General features: G+C 42.6%; 1 protein-coding gene across 3 annotated transcripts in view; it reads right to left on the bottom strand.

The window, feature by feature from the left end:
- The window catches only part of FAM83H (family with sequence similarity 83 member H), a 54,698-nt gene that overhangs the window by 4,941 nt on the left and 29,230 nt on the right, over window positions 1-20,527 (bottom strand). For 2 of the 3 annotated variants that reach the window (XM_020995237.2, XM_020995239.1), the window contains 2 exons: window positions 13,499-13,993; window positions 89-253 (listed from right to left, as the gene is read on the bottom strand). In XM_020995237.2, coding sequence (XP_020850896.1) covers window positions 89-253; window positions 13,499-13,993 — 660 coding nt within the window. Of the gene's footprint in view, window positions 1-88; window positions 254-13,498; window positions 13,994-14,352; window positions 14,772-20,527 lie in introns of those variants that run through there. The other variant, XM_020995240.2, reaches the window with a different exon arrangement.

The raw sequence follows: 20,527 nt of genomic DNA, 5'->3' as shown, positions 1-20,527 counted from the left end.
ATCTACCCTTGCCACCAGTCTCTGACATCTGTGAGACGCAGGTTGAACCTCCCATAATTATCCCCCACTCCTTTCCGCAGTCACTCACATCCACATGATGCAGATTGACCCGGCACTTTTCAGCCATGTCCAGAAAATGCTGGGCATTCATTTCATCCAGGAGGATATAAACAGGGACACGTCGGGCAGCTGCCTCCAACACCTCGCTCAGCAGGTCCACATCTGTGAACATGTCCATCACAATGGCCACCACCTGGAAGATGCACAAGGGGCAGATGTGGGAGAAGTGTTGCTGATCAAACTAGTGATACTTCTAGGTTAAAGAGACTTCTCTTCTCCCCACTCACATAGCCTTGAAAGCCTTCTCGCCCATCTGTCCCCATCAACAAAGTATCTTACCCTCCTCAGAAGAGTTTAGTGTCATCTGCAATCCAGCATGCACTCCCTCTCCTAGATTTGTATACTGAAATGAGGCTGATCCCAGCACCAATCCCTAGGAAACCCACCCAACTGCTCACAAATTCTCTATCCAGAAAAGTACCCATTTATCCCTATCTTTTGTTTCCTATTTCTAAATTTTCCTGGTACCAAGGAAGATAACTGAAATAGTAGGTGACATTTACACAGCAATCTAAAGTTTACCAAACACTTTATACATATTATCTCACATGATCCTCAAAAGAACTCTATGAGATAGGTACCAGCAGTGATTTTATACCCATTTTACAGGTCATGAAACTAAGGTTCAGAACAGTATCTGAGGCAGGATTCCTACACAAGTCCCCTGACTCCACATCAAACTCCTCTCCCATGACACCATGCTGCCCACTCAACTGAGGTAACAGGAAGAAAGCAAGGATGACACAGGTGTGACATCAGGAACACGAAAGGCCAGAAAGAAGTGGGTGATGAATGCTAAGGACAACAAAAAAAGGACTGGCCTTTTGAGTTATGAGACAGATCAAGGCAGGAAGTAGACGACTGAGCAGGGTAGCTAGAATGACATAACCAATGACTGAACCTCTCCAGTGGTTTTCTCCACTATGTAGAATGATCTTCAGACTGGGACAGGGAAGTGGGGGAAAAGGGAATGGTTAGAACCAAGATGGAAGCAAGATCACATTGCGTGGGTTGAATGCAAAAGCACAGCAGTGAACTCGATGAGACCTCAAAGACCATCCAATCCAACCTCCTTATATTGGAGAAGGGGCACTGAGGCCCAGGGAGGTTAATACACTTGCCCAAGGTCATACCATGAGTTAAGAGTTGTAGGCAGGATTTAGAACCACACCATCCTGATTCCAAGTTTAGGACTCTGACCACAACAATTCACTGTAAATTTTGTGGGAACAAAGAAATGAAAACAAAGTCAGTGTACATCATTTGGGAAATGCCTAAACAAATTCTGGTATATGAATGTGATACCACATTATTATATCTTAAGAAACAACGAATATGAAAAATTCAGAGAAACTAAGGAAGTTTTTTATGCACTGATGCAGAAGAAAGTAAGCAGAACCATCAGCAAAAGACCACAATAATATAAGAACAACACTGAAAGGCTAGCAGAACTCTGATCAATGCAGTCACCAATCCTGACTTCAGAAGTCTCATGGGGAAGAACCCTTCCACCTTCTAAACAGACAAGGCTGCAATATGGCCTACAGCTGCAATATGAGACATTATCACACCTACCCAATGTGCTCGTTTCTTCTGCTTCATTTTGTTTCTTTGTTACAAGGAAGGGGTTGGTTTTTTGTGATTTTGTTTTTATTTTTTGGTCAGGGATGGGGAAGGAGTCATTGGGAAGTGACAGTAATGTGAGGAAGAAAAAAAAAGTATCAATAAAATATTTGTTTAAAAATAACTAAAGCATGGTATGGTCCTGTATGTAAGAAGTGTCAGGATTGCTAAAGCGCAGATGAACTGAAGCTGATAAGGAAATCTAAGGACAACAAGAACAATTTTCTTAGCTATGTTAGAGGAAGAAGGCCTAAAGAAGGGATAGCACTGTTGCTAGGGTGGATGAGATAATAACTAACAACAGAGAGAAGGAAAACTGCTTGACTCATACTTTGCTTGTCTTCTCCACCAAAGAAAATGTTCTTTGGACTGGAAAGAACAAGATAAAAACAGTTAATAGTGAGCTAATGCCCAAGAGAGTGATTTGACTTGATAAGAGTATATTACATATTACCCTCTATTTGAATAACATAAGACTAGTCTACACTCATTTTAAACTACAGGAGAGAATGGAACAGTACGTTCCTTGGAACAAAAGAACTCAAGATACAACACAAGGTAACCAACCCTGCAAGTCTGAGCCTAACAATTCATGAAAAAAGATGGACATTCAATAAAATGAGGTATTTGAAACTTTGTTTTGTTTTGTTTTTTGTTTTTGGGCAATTGGGGTTAAGTGACTTGCCCAGGGTCACACAGCTAGTAAGTGTCAAGTGTTTGGTCTGAGGCCAGATTTAAACTCAGGTCCTCCTGACTTCAGGGCCGGTGCTATATCCACTGAACCACCTAGCTGCCCCCTGAAACTTTTCTAGAAAGAAAATCAGACCTGAGGAAGTTATTTGTTCCTCAAAATACCCCACATAACAGAAATACAAGAAAGGGAAACAAATATAGCAACCAAGAACAACAACAAAATAACAAAAATGAAACCATTAAGAGATTCTTTTCTAAATGCACACAAAGTGAGAAGGGCAGAAGCAGCAACCACACAGAAGCGATAGTGGAAAAGAAGGCCTGAAACATCACATACTACACCTCACAACATTCCTCCTACGGGTGAATCGATTCTTTTGAAGGACTAAATTACAGAATGAGAGAATACATAAAAGGGGAGAAGCAGAGGAAGAAGATAGAGAGTAATACATAATGTACTCTAATCAAGTCAAAAGCTAACAATGCAGGGAAAATTAACTCCTCTAGTCTCTCAGGAAGAGTGCCTACAGGAGATTGCGCACAGAGGAAAAGGGAGGGATTGAAAAGGGGGGAAAGAAGAAAGACTGAAATCTTGCTTCAGTAGTGGGAAAGGGTACCACTCATAGGAGAAGAGAGATATTCTATAAAGGGAGACTGGGACCTAACAGTGGGCATGATCCACAGGTATTTGGTACTTTGAGAGGGAGAAAGTACTCATCCTGCCTCAGGAGAAGGGGAATCAGACTTGTGGGAGCAACTAACACACAGAAAAGTGGGAGGGCATGGACCTAAGGAAGAGATCTCAAGGGAAAAAATGATCAAAAGGGAGGGCAAAGGTTAATGATGAACCAAAAGATCAGAGAAATAGGAAAATCCTTGTCTTAGAGCAATATTCTCTCTATCACCTGCAGGAATTGGTACTTCTAAGAATGAGGCTCAGCAAGAAGAAAGCGGACAAGAGGTGGGGAAAGATCTACAAGGAAATCACCTAGAAACCATTTAGAACAGGGGTGGGGAACCTATAGCCTCGAGGCCACATGTGGCCTTCAATTTTACAGAACAAATCCTTTTACTAAGGAGATATATTCTGTGAAGTTTGGATTCAGTCAAATGGCCGCACTTGAGGACCTAGAGGGCCACACGTGGCCTTGGAGCTGCAGGTTCTCCACCTCTGGTTTAGAAGAAGGAACCCAAAATAGGCACTTTAGAAGCTTTAATTCCAAGAGGAATTAAATTCTAGACTAAAAAAAGGACTAAATAAGCATAAGGGCAATGAATCAAAGGATAAAAGACTGAAATAGACAGAAAGAAAAGATCAATAATGAAGAGAACATAGGAAAGAAATCCTTTTTAGAAAAAGACACAAGGGGCAGCTAGGTGGTGCAGTGGATAGAGCACCAGCCCTGAAGTCAGGAGGACGTGAGTTCAAATCCAGCCTCAGACCAAACACTTGACACTTACTGGCTGTGTGACCCTGGGCAAGTCACTTGACCCCAATTGCCTAAAAAGAAAAAAAAAAAAGAAAAAACACAGAAAATGAAATTTTAAAATTAAGGTACAAAACAAGCTGAAAGAAGAGGAGAGGAAAGGGGATTTTACTTGACTCTTTAATTGAGAAAGAAAAAAAGAAGAGAATTAAATAACTATATAAAAGCAAGTAAGCAAAAGGAACTAATAAGAAAAACTCCAGAACTAGGGCAAGGTAACAAACAAGGTTAGAAAAGGTAACAAACATTTAGAGATGCTTCAAGATGAGACAAAGAGAGCTGGTAGGAATAGGATTGCCTCAAATTAAGCTAAATAACTTCAAAGATAACACTGTCTTTACAGAGGAAGAGGAAGAAAGAATAGGTCATGTCGGGCATACAGAATCACAGAATTTGAGATCTGGAATGGACTTCAGCAGCCATTCAGTCCAAACCCATACCCAATGATTATAATATACTCATTAACCAGTCATCTTGTCTTTACTTGAAGATCTCCCAGAACCTACCACCTCTCAAGGCCGCCCATTCCACTTTTGGATAGCTCAAATCGTTAAGATGTTTTTCCTGACATCAAAACTAATTTGACTTGTTTGCAATTTCTATCTCCCACTCCTGGTTCTGCCCTATAGGGCCAGATAGAAGTTTAATCTTTCCTCCATATAATATCCTTTCAAATACCTGAACAGAGCTATCATGTCCCCCTTGCAGTCTTCTCCATGCCAAACATGCCTGGTGCCTTTCAACTGACCCTCAAATGACATGTATTCACAACCATTCACCATCCTAACTGCCCTCCTCTTAGACACCCTGCAGTTTATCAATGTCTTCTTACACTGTGATTCCCAGAACTGGACACAATACTCCAGATAAGATCTGACAAAGGCAGAGTAGAGTTGAACTATCACCTCCTTAATTCCTGGAAGCTATGCCTCCTGGGACAGTGAATGATCACATTAGCTTTTTTTGGCTGCCACATCACACAGCTGCTGACTCACATTGCGCTTACCTCCACTAAAACCCTGAGATGTTTTTTCAAAACTGCTGTCTCACACCTCCCTGACTTATCCTTATAAAGTTGAATTTTTTGCATCTACACGTAAGCCTTTACATTTGTCTCGATTGGATTCCATCTTATTAGAGTTGGCACAATGCTGAGAGCCTGCCAGGATCCTCTTGGATCCCAAGTCTATCATCCAATGTATTAGCCACCCCACCCAGCTTTGTGTCATCTGCAAATGTGATGAGTTTGCATTCTATGACTTTCTCCAGCTCACTGATAAAAAAGGTTAAGTAGCACAAGGCCAAACAGAGATTCCTGGACTACTCCATTGGAGACCTCCTTCCAAGCTGCCACTGAATTATTAATAACTTGCTCCTTGAGCCCAGCCATTCAGTCATTTATGAATCCATCTGAATCTATACAATCTACTTCTCCATAAGAATGATATGAAAATACTTTTCAAAATGTTTTGCTAAAATCCAAGCAAACTATATCTACAGCATTCCCCAATCTACCAGTTTAGTAACCTTACTGAAAAAGAACATAAAGCTTGTCTGTAAGACCTGTTCTTGATGAAGCCATATTGGTTCTTAGTAATCCTGATTTTCCTTTATAGGTGTTCACCAATTACCTCTTTAATATGATCCATTCTATAATTTTCCTGAGAACCAAAGTCAATTTCACTGACCTATAGTTTACATACTCTGTTACCTTCCCTTTTTTGAAAATTAAGAAATTTACCTTTCTCCAATTTTATGCTACCTCTTCTATTTTCCACAATCCTTCAAATATTGCTTATAATGGCTCAGCAATTCCTTCAGTAGCTAAGGATGTTCCTTCTCGTTGGAATGTTTCCTTGTGTGTCTTCAGAATTTCATTTTTAAGTATCTTTCAAACCTCCTGAGCTGATTTCCCCTGAAGAATTTTAGCCCTTGTGATTATACCAATCCTTCCTCTGAACACTCTAAAACCTGCTTTCCCAAAATCTAGGGTACATATCAAACTACACCCAGATTTCCTCTTTCTCTATCACAGACTATTATTATTCATACCCCAGTAACCAGCTCCTTCCCATTGGTGAGAATAAGTTCCAAATGGCTATGACTCTTAAATACAAAAATTCACACCATCAAAAATAAAATTAAAGAATACTGATGTAATTGATCAAGAATGCAAGAGTGATATGAGTGGTGTCAGGGATGCTAAAGCTCAGAGAATGGAAGGAGATAACTTTTACAACTATGGCTGGAAGGAAAATTGTTAACAGCCAAGTATAGCAGAGATCACAGAAAAAGATACATAATTTCATTTAGATAAAATATAAAAGCTTTTGTACAAATGAACTCAACGCAACTAGAATTAGATAAAACTTGGGGGGGGATCTTGAAATCTAATACCTGATAAAAGTCTGATATTCCAGACATATAGGGAATTGATACTAATAAGATCAATGAGCCATTTGTTAATTAAATAAGTAGTCAATGGAGATTAATAAATAGTTTTCAAAAGAGAAATTGCCAGCCATCAATGGCCATGCAGTTAGCATTGTAAAATACAAAGAAAATTTAAAGTCAGAGTATTCATTTTCAAATCCCACCTCTGATATTTACAACCTGTGTGACCTTAGGCAATTCACTTAACCTCTCTGAGCTCCATTTTCCTCATCTGTAAAATGAAGAGGTTCAATGGAAGGGCTTTTAAGGTCCCTTCCAGCTCTATTTGGAGTATCAATAATTCTAGGTGAAAAAAATGCTCTAAATCACTAAAAAGAAGGATGCAAATTTAAGCAACTCTAAGACCATCTCAGAAGGGAAGAATTTACTATCAAATAAGAGATAGAGAACACCAAGAAATGCAAAATGGATAATTTTGATTACACTAAATTGAAAAGTTTTTGCACAAACAAAGCCAATGCAACCACGATTAGAAGGGAAGCAGAAAGCTGGGAAACAATTTTTACAGCCAGTGTTTCTGATAAAGGCCTTATTTCTAAAATATATAGAGAACTGAGTCAAATTTATAAGAATAAAAATCATTCCCCAATTGATAAATGGTCAAAGGATATGAACGTGAAGTTTTCAGAGGAAGAAATTAAAGCTATCTATAGTCATATGAAAAAATGCTCTAAATCACTATTGATTAGAGAAATGCAAATCAAAACAACTCTGAGGTACCACATCACACCTATCATATTAGCCAACATAACAAAACAGGACAATGATAGATGTTGGAGAAGATGTGGGAAAATTGGAACACTAATGCATTGTTGGTGGAGTTGTGAACTGAGCCAACCATTTTGAAGAGTAATTTGGAACTATGCCCAAAGGGCTATAAAAATGTGCATACCCTTTGATCCAGCAATACCACTTCTAGGGCTGTATCCCAAAGAGATTATACAAATGGGAAAAGGACCCATATATACAAAAATATTTATAGCAGCTCTTTTTGTGGTGGCAAAGAATTGGAAATCGAGGGAATGCCCATCAATTGGGGAATGGCTGAACAAGTTGTGGTATATGAATGTAATGGAATACTATTGTGCTATAAGAAATGATGAGCAGGAGGACTTCAGAAAAACCTGGAAAGACTTGTATGGACTGATGCTGAGTGAAGTGAGCAAAACCAGGACAATGTTGTACACAGTTAACAGCCACATTGTGTGATGACTAACGTTGATAGACTTAGCTCTTCTTAGCAGTGCAAGGATCTAAGACATCTCCAAAGATCTCAAGATGGAAAATGCTATCCACATGCAAAGAAAGAACTATGGAGTTTCAATGCAGATTGAAGCATACTATTTGCTATTTTTTTCTCCTGTTTTGTTTTCTTTCTTCTTTCTGGTGGTTCCTCCTATTGGTTCTAATTCTTTCTTACAACATCACTAATGTGAAAATACATTTAATAGAAATGTATATGTATAACCTATATCAGATTGCGAGCAGTTTTAGGCAGGGAGGCGGGGAGGGAGAGGGAGAAAAATTTAAAACTCAAAAGCTTATGGAAGTGATTGTTGATAAATCAAAATAAATTAATTTTAAAAAAGAAAAATAATAAAGAGGGGAAAAAAAGAAAAATTAAATTGACTAGGAAAAAAAATTAACTAAGATCTTCCAAGAAAAAAAAAATGGGAAAAGGACCCACATGAACAAAATATTTATAGCAGCTCTTTTTGCGGTGGCCAAGAATTGGAAATTGAGGGGATGTCCATCTATTGGAGAATGGCTGAACAAGTTGTGGTATATGAATGTAATGGAATACTATTGTGCTATAACAAATGATGAGCAGGCAGACTTCAGAAAAACCTGGAAAGACTTGTATGGTCTGATGCTGAGTGAAATGAGCAGAACCAGGAGAACATCGTACACAGTAACAACTACACTGTGCAATGACTGACTTTGATAGACTTAACTCTTCTCAGCAATGCAAGGATCTAAGACAACTCCAAAAGACTCATGATAGAAAATGCTATCCGCACCCAGAGAAAGCACTATGGAGTCTGAATGCAGATGGAAGCATACTATTTGCTCTCCTTTTCCTTTGTTGTTTTGTTGTTTCTTCTTTCTCATTATTCCTCCCTTTAGTTCTAATTCTTCTTTACATCACGACTAATGTGAAAATATGTTTAATATGAATGCATAACTAGAGCCTACATCAGATTGTATGCTGTCTTGGAGAGGGGGGAGGAGAGGGATAAGAAGAAAATTTAAAACTCAAAATCTTATAGAAGTGAAGGTTGAAAATTAAAAATAAATAAATTTTTTTAAAAATAGTAAGTGGTTAAAAAAAACACCTCAAACACAGGAAACTGGTAAGATGATGAAAAACAGAAAGGACTGATGTTGAAAGAGTCATGGGAAGGCAGGCACACAGATAAACTTTTAGTGGAGCTGGGAATTGGTACAGCCATTTAGATAACCAATTTGGAATTATTTGAGAAAGGTAACTAATCTCATCATACCCTTTGGCACAGCAAATTCTAAGTTGGTTATTGTGTTCCCCTTACATCTACTCCGGTAACTTCAGGCAAAATCCATTTTTTCATTCTCATTGGAATTGTTTCCTTTTGTGTCTTCAGAATTTCATTTTTAAGCATCTCTCAAACCTCCTAGGCTGAGTTCTGCATGGAGATGACTCACTGGGCCTGGAAAAAGTAGCTGGAAGTCTAGAAGTCAAGTTGTCCCCAGATGAGGCTAACTAAGGTTAGCATAAATAAGCATAAATATTCTTGTATAAAATGGACCTTGAAAACCATCAAGTTTCTAGAAAGAAAAGAGAAAGTCCTTCTGTAGGTCTGCAAATATAATGTGTCTGGTGGATGAAAACTTATGAGCGTTTATGAGAGAAAAATATTCTTTCAACCACAAAGTTCCCTCCTAAAATCTGTACAGTTACCAAGCAGACATAGTCTAGCTGTTTTCATCAAAGACTGTCCTTTTATACACGGTTGTAGTTTGGAAAACTATGCTGATCATGGAGGCGAGGCAAAGGTAAAATGAATGCCAATCAATTGTGGAATGGTGGAAGAAGCCATGGCATAAGGATGCAATAGAATATTATGGCGCCATAAAAAATGATTAATAATAAGCATTCAGATGAACACAGCAAGGCTTATATGAAATGATAAGAGTGAAAAAAAGAACCCAAAGAATAACATATGAAGTAAACTACAGCAATTTAAATGTTAACACTAAAAATCAGTCAAAAGTTTATGAATTTTGGTGAACAATATCAGTCTTAGAGTGCAGGTAGGTGGTACAATGGTTAGAGCACCAGGCCTGGGTGTCAGGAAGATTCATCTTTGTGACTTCAAATCTGGTCTCAGATACTTATTGGCTGTGTGACCCTAGGTAAGTCACTTAACCCTGTTTGCTTCAGTTTCCTCATCTGTAAAAGGAGATGGAGAAGGAACTGGCAAACTATTCCTGCATCTTTGCCAAGAAATCCCAAATGGGGTCACAAAGAGTCAGGCATAACTGAAAAACAGCTGAACAAATCAGTCTTGTTTGTTTTTGCTTTATTTCTTGGTTTTTAGGCAATTGGGGTTAAGTGACTCACCCAGGGTCACACAGCTAGAAATTGTCAAGTGTTTGGTCTGAGGCCGCATTTGAACTCAGGTCCTCCTGACTGTAGGGGCTGTGCTCTATCCACTGCGCCACCTAGCTGCCCCCGAACAAATCAGTCTTAAAGAACTATAAGGAAACCCACTTTCCTCCCCTTGGTAGAAAGGTCAAGACTATGAATGTGGAATTTGACAGTTAGGCTATTGGACGAGGATCTGGGCAGTGACATAGCACAGTGAAGATAGCACTAGACGTGGACTCAGGAAAACCTGAGTTCAAATCTTGCCTCAGACACTTTCTAGATGTGGTACCCTCAGCAAGTCATTTAACCTGTTTGCCTCTATTTTCTCAACAGTACAATGGGGATAAGAATACAACCTACCCCCGGGCTTTGTGAAAATGGTTTTCTTTGTTACAGTAAAGGTTCAAAGGGGGACAGGGGAGGGGATGGGGTTTTAAGGGTAAATGACAGTGGTGTAAAAACAAAAAGCAACATAAAACTTTTCTTTCCTTTTTTTTTTTTAAAGGTAATTGGGGTTAAGTGACTTGCCCAGGGTCCCACAGCTGGTAAATGTCTGAGGCCACATTTGAACTCAAGTCCTCCTGATTTCAGGGCTGGTGCTCTATCCACTGTGCCATCTAACTGCCCCTGAAACTTTTTTTTTTTTAAAGAAAATATGCTCATCTCCGATTTACCTGAGTACCAGTGGGTCAGGATCAACATACCCAAAAGAAACTGTCATCATTCCCTAAGCCTGCTCATCTCTTTGGCATCCCACTATTAGTGAGTGACACCCCTCTCCCACATAAACACACACCCAGCCTCTCAGTCCTCCAGTCACATGTGACTGAAAATGACTAGACTGGCAAGTAAGAAGGATTCCAGAGGACTATAGCTTACCAAAACTTCAGCAAAGTCCCTCATGCTATTTGTGTGCTTCAAATTTTTTTCTTTTGCCTCATGCTATTTGTGCAGAAAAAAATGGAGTTATATGGGCCAGATGGCAGCACAGTAGGGTGAATTTGGAATTGATTGAATGGCCTGACCCAGAGAATAGTCATGAAAAGTTTGACATATGAACTTGAGAGGTCATCTCTGGAGTAGTGCCCTAGGGATATGTGCTTGGCCTTAAAAAACTGGACATTTTTATTGGCGATGTGAATAAAGGTGTAGGAAATGTGCTTATCAAACCTGCTGATGACACAAAGCTAGGCGGGAAAAATGGTTAACACAGCGAACGATAGTTACGATCCGAGCAGATCCTTATAGGCCAAAATGTCGGGCCAAATCTCACAAGGTGAAATTTGGTAGGGATAAAGGTGAAGCATTACTTGGGTTCCAAAAAAATCAATTTCACAAGTATAAGATGGCAGAGATGTGGCCAGGAAAGAGGTCTTCTGAATGAGATCTGGGGTTCTTAGTGGCCTGCAAGCTCAGCAGTGTGATATCGCAGCCCAAAAAGCTAATGGGATTTGAAGTTACATCATGAGAGACATAAGGCCCAGGACTGAGGTCTAGAACTACAGAAATGGCACCACAGACACCAGACTGGAGCCAGAAAGCAGACCTCAGGCAAAGGCTTAGTACAAGGCTGGCTGGGAATCTGAACTGAACTGATCTGAACAGACCAAATGCCAGAAGGACCAGAGACTGGTCCATCAGTCCATCAGGACTGACAGAGAGCCAAGCACATACTCCATGTATGGCATAATGCCTGATCCTCTGCCTAATCCTCTGTCAACTTGAGATACCGCTACCAAGCTGGTGCTAACTGTGAATTTAGTCCAGTTCCTGGGGACCCAGACCTCTTAGCTTCTCAGTTTTTGGAGAGGGATACCATACAACACTGCCCTCCATTATCACAGGACTCCAAAAGATAGAGGCTCCAGGCAACTGGTGACTAAATTTGAAAATGTTGTACCAATTACTCCCAATCACGGTGACTCAGCATCAATGTCTCCCAAAGTAAAAGCCAACTTCACCTGCTACCTCTCCCTGACAGCTAATCCTACCAAACCCCTTCCTTCTTCGCCCTCTCTCTCCAAACCTTTCCTCACTTCTTTCACCTTCGTGTGCTCATGGAAACCTGTTTCTTTAAAAGGCTTCATCGCCTGCCACCTTCTCCAGTACCAGTGGCTCCTTCTTCTATGGCCCCTGAGACACTGAGATGCATGAAGGAGTTGGCATACTCTTTGCTTCCCTGGGTCATGGCCAGACCTTCCCTTGCCTACCATCATTCAGCGACTTAATCTAATCCATTCATCTCCAGTATCTGGTCAGTCGCTTGATAATAGGATCTACCAGCCTCCAGAACTCTTCCTTCTTTCTCATGTTCATTATCTGGCTCAAAGTCTTTCCCTCCAACCCCAAGTACTCCCCTCCTACCAGATGGCTTAAATACACATGTTGACATCCTCTCACATACACTGGCCTCCCAGTTCATCTACTTCTTCCACTCCGGTGACTTCACCTTCATGTCACCTCAGTGACCCAAAGAGATGGTGGGTCATACCCTAAATTTCACCATCACTCAGACTAGTGTCATCTCCTTGATTCTTAACTCACAAATCACCCCTTCCTGACCATATCTCCCATCCCTTCATCTCTCTCTGTCCCTCCCTCCTCTCTCCTCCATTACCCTCCCTCCCTTTCTCTCTCTCTCTCTCTCTCTCTCTCTCTCTCTCTCTCTCTCTCTCTCTCTCTCTCTCTCTCTCTCTTCCTCTCTCCCCTCCTTCCTTTCCCCTCTGTCTCCTCCTCCATTCCCCTCCTTTTCCCCCTCTCCTTCTGCTTCTCTCTCTCTTTCTCTCTCTCTTTCCCTCTCTGTCTCTCTCTTTCTCTCTCTGTCTGTTTCTCTCTCTCTCTCTCTCTCTCTGTCTCTCTCTCTCTCTTTCCCCTTCCCTCCCTCCCTCCTACATTAAGTAAAGGAAAACCAGAGTCTGTTCCATACATTTTTGCAATGGTTAATACACTGTCTATCTATATCTAATTTCCATGTTCTCCTCTCCTCATCCCACGCCCCTCCCCAAGTGCAGGGCCTGGGTCTGCTCATTTTCTAATTTCTCTAGACTGGCTAATGTCTTCCCCTCCAAGGTTCCATCTGCTCTGTATATACCTTGTCCATGCTGCCTCTTCTAGTAGAACACAAGCTCCTTGAGGGCAAGGACTGTCTGCCTTTTCCTTTGTATCACCAGGGGCACAGAATAAGCTCTTAATAAACGCTTGCTGACTGATTGACCGTGAGCTCCCAGCGGATGATTGTACTTGCTTGCTCCGCCTCCTGTCTACCCAAGACTCTAAGTTTCCTAAGGCCAGGCCGGCCCTGAGTCTATTCCTACTTCTTTCCCCCCAGATTATCAGCTTCTCTAAGGGCAGGGCCTGGTTCTGCCCATCTTGCTCTCCCATAACTTGACTTGGTTCAGAGCTGAACACAGTTGCTCAGTACAGACTTGCTGATTGATCCTTACAACTTCCGCTACTTATGTCTCCCCTTTGTCCCCATATAACTGGTCCTGACCTGTTGCGCAGCTCTGATCATCCTCCTGGCCTCATCCTTGATGCTGGGGTTGTCAGGTGGCGGCGGCTGCACCAGCGTGGTCACTTCGGTGCCCTGAAAGCCAAAGGTCATAGGCCATCCGAGGTCAAGTTCAGGCACAGCCAAGTCTGAATTCACAGGCCAGTAGGTACCAGAGGAGCCATCCATGTCTACGTCAGCATCTGCTCGGGGAAGGGATCCGGAGGCACTTCCCTGGGCATTGGCATTCTCCCGGGAGGCATGCTGTGGCTGCTGAAGATGTCGGCTCACATGAGCCAGCTCATCAGGACACAGGAAGTCAGGGGCTCCCTCATCAGCCAGGAAGCGTCGGTAGGCCTCAGCTCCCCCCTCAGCAAGGGCATCTAAGGCCAGCCGGTAGTATTCCTTGTAGTGGGGGGGCAGGTAGTCCGGGGCTAGGGGGTTGTCCCCCTGGGAGGAGCTCTGAGATCGTCGAGCCATGGCAGTCGGACCAGGGAGCTGCAACAGAAGGGAAAACAGTGTCACACAAAAAGACTAGATTAGGACCAGGGCTTCTAGCAAGACAGTGACCTGTCCTTCAAAGTCTAAGGAAGCACAAGCCATGCCCCGCCAGACACATCCACAGAATACATCCCATCCTGCACACATACAGGGTCTGCTTCAGAACACCACACAATCAGCACAAACACAGACAACCACGTGGCCATATATGGGTAGAGAGACGGGCTACATTCCTGAGAAGCCCCTGAGAGGTCAGGGTTCGCTGGGAAAGCCAGACACAAGGGTGAGCTGGATGGGTTCTCCCTGAAGGTTCGGGACATGAAATACTCTGGATTCTACAGGAACAATGGACCCACCTTATGGCTGGTAGGTCAGACCCACTAGTATCCTTCTGGGTTTTCCCATTATCCCCCAAGGCCAGGGGATCAGGATACCTCAGTATCACATGACTTAGAGTTATATAGCACCTTAGAAGTAATGCAGTCTAAGTTTCTCAATTTTGTAAAGAAACTGAGGCTCAAAGAGATTTAGGGAACTCCCTCTCCTCCACTAATCTTAGCTCCCTTCATGATCACCTCTAGCCAGGGATTCGAGACCCCAAACCTCATTACCCCTATCATTTCTGCTGGAAAGCAGATACGACCTGGAACACATCCCCAACAAGAACCCCTCAAAACTCCCTATAGCCAAGGGTCTAAGCCCCAAAGATTTAGCCTGCTCTTACTAACACACGAGAAAAGGAAATAACCCAGGTGTCCGGGCCTGAGCGGCCTCCACCCAGCCTGGAGGGGAGCAGAGAATATTGCATCAGGCGACACCCAGGCCCCTCCCCTGTAGCATAGTGGGGCAGGGCCTGAACAGCCCAGGGGCGGAGACCTGCAGCCCCAGGTTGCCTTTACCTGGGCGGGGAGAGGTAGGAGGAGGGTCCAGCCACGCCCCCTCAGTAGAGGCAGCTGGAAAACCCGGAGTGGAGAAGTCCAAGACCGTTAAGAGTCATAGCCCTTCCAAACCACCAACTGGAGACCAATTACTTTCCCATTTATACACACACACACACACACACACACACACACACACACACACACACACACATACTTATATACATACATGCACCACTACCACCACCACCATTACCTACTTGAACCCATATATTATTCTATCCATCCCACCCCATTTCACATAAACAAAATTTGCTGTTTGTTGTTAGCCTAAAAATTACTTACACACACATGCTGTTGTTATCCCCTGGAATTATACACACAAAAGCCTCAAACATATGCTTTTGTTAACTGTTTCACTAAACCTCCCCCCTTAAACAGAGAAATCCTCTTGTTAACCACCTGCAATCATACACATATATATATATGCACACAACACACAAGTTGCTACCTGCCCCACACTCTCCCCTCAAATTATATACACACTATTGTTTTTCCCCTGATACATTACTGTTACCTTCCTTCCAGAGATCAGAGAACCTGCTGGTAGTACCCAACACACATGACCCTACTGTTATCACCTTCCTCAAGTTCTATACACCATAACCCCTCACCATTACCACCTGACCATCCTCACCCCTAGACCTTACTGTCATCTCCCCTCACCAAACATATACACACACACACTTATGAATGAAAATTATTTATCCTTATACCCAGACTCTGAGATCCTGGGGGTTGGGGGAGGGGGAAAGGGAGGATGACACATGGGGTCAGAGTACCTGAGTTCAAATTGTAACTCTGCCTCTTACTACCTATATGGCCTTGGGCAAGTCACTTAACCTGGGGACCTCAGTTTCCTCACCTGTGAAAGGAGGGGAGTTGGACTATGTGACCTCGGGCTGAAGTCTCTTTCAACTCTAAATCTTTGATCCTATGAGGTTACATACACACATACACACAAGGCTCCTGCTGCTCCTCTAAAGACCCCTAATTATGCTCGGCAAACAGACCCTACTCCACAAAGGTCCCAAATTTATCTCCTCAGGACCCTAATTACCCTCCTTCCTCTCATCCTACACTGGACAGAAGTGAGCCTTGTTTTCTAGGGAGTTCAGCTGCACACGTTAACTATACACAGGCAGACTTCACCTCTGGCCAAGCAACCATCAGTTCAGGACGTTAGGATGTTAGAAGTCATTTAATCTAGATGTCAACCCCCTCATTTTATAGATGGAGACATTTGAGACCCAGCACTTGCCCAGGGTCTCATGGGTATTAAGTGGCAGATTTGAGTTCAGGTGGTACAACTCCAAGTTCAGGACCCAAAGTCCTGGGCTCTTTGCAGGGTACCCCACCTCTGAGGTGGATTGACCTTGTGACAGACAACCACTGACATATCATGAGGCAGCTGGGTGGTATAGTGGACACAGTGCTGGGATTGCAGTTAGGAAGACCTGAGTTCAAATCTAACCTTAGATGCTTACTAGCCATATGTCCTTGGACAAGTCACTTAACCTCTGTCTGCCTCAGTTTCCTCAATTGTAAAATGGGGATAATAATAGCACCTACCCAATGGGGTTGTTGTGATGGTTAAATGAGATAATAGGCATGTATAAGTAGGTACTTAATAAATGTTAATTTCCTTCTTTTTCTTCCTTCCTCCTGGTTAGACAAAGTTTCTCACATGCTACATATGGGTACAAACTAGATAACCATTTTTCTTTTCCTTTTTTTAAATCTGTAGGAAAAAAAATGAGGAAAGGGACCAGGTCCATGATTTCATTGGCATAAGCAGATCCCAAACAAGGAAACTCCCTTTACAATGCTGGTCAACATAGTCTCTGCAATTTCCAGGTTTAAGAGTTGCCTAGAGCACTGAGAAATAAGTGACTTGCCCAAAGTCCCATGGTCAGTGTGTTTCAAAAGGCAAGATTTGAACATAGCCTTCCTGGCTCTTGGGCAAACTCTTTCCATTGCAGGAAAAACAAAAACTAAAAAAGCAAAGGAAAAAACAAATACATTTTTACTAAATTCTTGATTCTTGAAAACTTAAGTTACCCCACTAAAGACCCAATTTATCCAGATTTCATTATTGCCCTACCTATATACATACACTAACTACTACCTTCAAAAACTCTGCAGTCACCACCCCCAAAGCCTCTGCAGTTAAAAAGCTCCCTTCCTCCCTCACCCCCAAAAATTACTACCATCTTTCCCCAATGACCAGGAATTTGGTCCTCCCCCTCATAGGAATCACAGGCAGTAATTTGCCAGGATGTGTTGGGAAGGGGGCATGGAGTGGGGAATGGGTAAGAGTATGTGGCTCAAGAACTGGTACCATGATATCTCCCAAGCAGACCTCCTTTACTGGCTTCCCTAGAACTGAAAAAGCCAAAGACACCTCTTTACCACCAAGGGAGAGAAGGCTCTGAGGTATATACTCCCCATCTAGAAATGGAGAAATATGACACTTAATGGATCTCAAATGTCTTACAAGTGTAAGCAGATCTTATTGCCTATGGTTTTGGCCATTTCAGACTTAGCCTTGATTCTCTAGGGATGTGCCCCCATACACACACCCTCCCTGGATTTGTCATTCTTCCCCAGGCCCTTCAACTCTCCAGTTACCCTCATAGATTCATAAAATATTATCACTGGAAGGAACCTTGCATAACCTTACACGTCTAATCCAAACCCTTCATTAGACAGATGAAGTAACTGAGATTCAGAGAGGAAAGTGACTAGACTATGGTCACACAGCATGCCCTGTCCCCTATCACAGGATATGTGACAAGCCTATATAACACACACAAGTGTTAGTGCTGGAATTTAAAAACCAGGCCTAGTGTTTTTTTCCAGGACACTACAACCAGCAATTTCTCCTTTGTAAACTCCTTCCTCTTCCAGTCCTATCACCCTAAAAATTAGGGGAATTCCAACAATTAGCTCTGTCCAAAAATAGAATGGGCAACCTCTGGAGGTAGTGGGTCTCCAAGTAGGGATTTGGTAGAGGGGATTCCTGCCCAGGTACAAGATAGCTTCACCACCAAAGTCCCTTCCAACTCTGGTATTCTGTGATTCCTCAATGACCCTCATTTCTTCTCAACTCATTTCTTACCATCCTTATCTTCATTATTCTACTCTTTCTTCCTTCAATGCCCCTCATTTCTCCCCCATAATCCATTCTCTCCCTCCCTACTCTTTCCTAATCCTCAGTCTCCCTCTGTTTCTCCCCTCTACTGATCTCATTCTCCCCAATCCCCTTTTCTCACCATCTCCTTCCTTTTCCCCCAGCCCTTTTCTCCCTTTAAAAATCCTCTTTTTTTCCCCAAATTCTTCTCGTCCTACCCCAGTCACTTCCTCAAAAGCTTAACCTTCTTTCATTCACTTTTACTCTTTCTCCCCTCCATCTACCTCCTAGCTGATGGCTAAACTACTGATAGTCTTTGGGTGCCTCCCTCAACCCTGGCGGCCTTAGGGAAAAGACAGGCCTCCTCATTCAAGTAGTTTATCCTGAGTACCAAGGAAACTGGCCTCCCAGGTCTGAAAAGCAAAGTTCTTAGCCCTTTATCTTCTCTGGGTTTAGGCGGTCCTTCCTGGGACACGATCAAGGCAAAAACAGGAGGGATTCAATTCAGACAACAAGAAATAGTCCTAAAAGAGGTTCTGAGATTTAAGACACAGCCAGCTGCCCTCTGAAGAATAGGCGAAGAGGCTAAACATCTTCCTCCTAGAGCAGGGTCTGCTCAAAACCTAAGCCCAGGGGAGCCCCTGACCCTACAGGAATCACAAAACCCCCAAAATAGGCAGGGCACTAAGAGGATTGAGCAGTGGCGGGACCATAGCCACAACTGACCACATGAGGTCTGTGAATCAATCAATCAATAAGCATTTATTAAGCACCTTCTAGGTGCCAGGCATTTGGTAGGTGCTGGGGTATACCAAACCAAAATTAATTAGTCCCTGCCTTCAGGGAATTTACATTCTGTCACAACTACATTCAATGTGTCCAGAATAACCTCAGAGATAGTTCAATGGTCCCCATATAGCCCTCAAATTCAAATGAAGGGATCCTGGAAATATTATGGCATAGTAGAGATAATCTGGCTCTGTTATTTCCTTCTTTGGGACCTTAGGAAACTCACTTTCTCTCTCTGATTCTCAGCAAGTTATGCCATAGAAGGGATTGTACAGAAGGAAGATGGCTTCCATGGACCCTAAGGATCCTTCCAATTCTCAGATTCTGTGAGTAGATAATCTCCAAAGCGATCTGTGAGCTTATGATCTTACTGACCCCAGAACCTAGAAGTACTAAGATTGGCCCACAAGGCCTTCAATATCAGCCTCAATTTCCACTCCTCAAGTTATCCCCAATAACCCAGCGAACTATGACCCTCCAGCTAGCTTCCAAAGTCTGACCTTTGACTCCCAGCCTCAGGCTCCTATCCTCCCCCATCTCCTGACCCTCTACAACTTCACAGTTATATCATCTACCAAAAACACTCCATCAAGACCAGGAGTTCTTAACCTGGTGACTTCAAACTTAAAAAAAAAAACTATCAATAACTATAATATAATTGGCTTCCTCTGTAACTCCAGGTACTTTATTTTATTCATATAAAAACATTCTGAGAGAGGGTCCACAAGTGAACCAGACAGTCAAAAGGGTTCATGACACGAAACAGGTTAAGTACTGCTGCTCTAAACTGTACTAATGGCCAGGTGCCACATGCAGCATGGAAGAAGCCCACTCAGTCAGGAAGCTCGGGTGTTTATCTGTCTAGAATATTCAGGAAGGTGAGGGCAAAGTGAGGAAGCAGGGGTGTTCATAAGGGACACAGACAGGAAGTAGGGGTTTTTAGATAGGAAATGGGGGCACAGATAGGAAATAGGGGTGTTTACACAGGAAAGTGGGGAGCAAACAGGAAGTAGGAGAGTAACTAGGATATAGGGGACACAGACAGGAAGTAGGGTGTTTACATAGAAAATGGGGGCACAGACAGGAAGTGGGGGGTGTTTACGTAGGAAACGGGGGCATAAACAGGAAGTGGGGATATTTATATAGGAAATAGGGGCACAGGTAAGAAGCAGGTGTTTAACTTGGATACAGAGGGAACAGATAGGAAACAGGAGAGTTTAGCAAGGATATGGGGGCATAGATAGGAAGCAGTACTGATAAGAAGTGGGGCAGCAGACTTTCCAGAAGGGCTCACAGGAAAAAAAAAAAGCATCCACAGAAGGAAATGGGTCCAGGAAAGAAGACAGAGTAGAAATGGGTTCATATACTGGATGTGGAGACCAGACAGGACCCAGTGGGAGCTCAAATAGGAAATCAGTTCACATTAGTGGGGGCCACAGAGGAAACAAGTTATTTATCTTGGTTGTTGGAGGCCATATAAATTAAGTCCCAGACAAGAAGTAGAGCTCAGAAAACACATACGGGCCGTAGAGAGGAAATGGGATCGCAGACAGAAAGGGAACTGAGACGACCAGTTCACTTTAGTTCATTACAGACAGCCGCCCCCAGTCCTAACTGTCAGAAGACCCAGGTTCTAATGTCATTTTGGCAACTGATCCTCGGAATTACCTA

The sequence above is a fragment of the Phascolarctos cinereus genome, unplaced genomic scaffold, assembly GCF_003287225.1.
Source record: "Phascolarctos cinereus isolate Bilbo 61053 unplaced genomic scaffold, phaCin_HiC Scaffold_4;HRSCAF=312, whole genome shotgun sequence".
Taxonomy (NCBI): Eukaryota; Metazoa; Chordata; class Mammalia; order Diprotodontia; family Phascolarctidae; genus Phascolarctos; species Phascolarctos cinereus.
The sequence above is the reverse complement of the archived record's forward strand: the minus strand, read 5'-3'. Positions and strand labels throughout refer to the sequence as shown.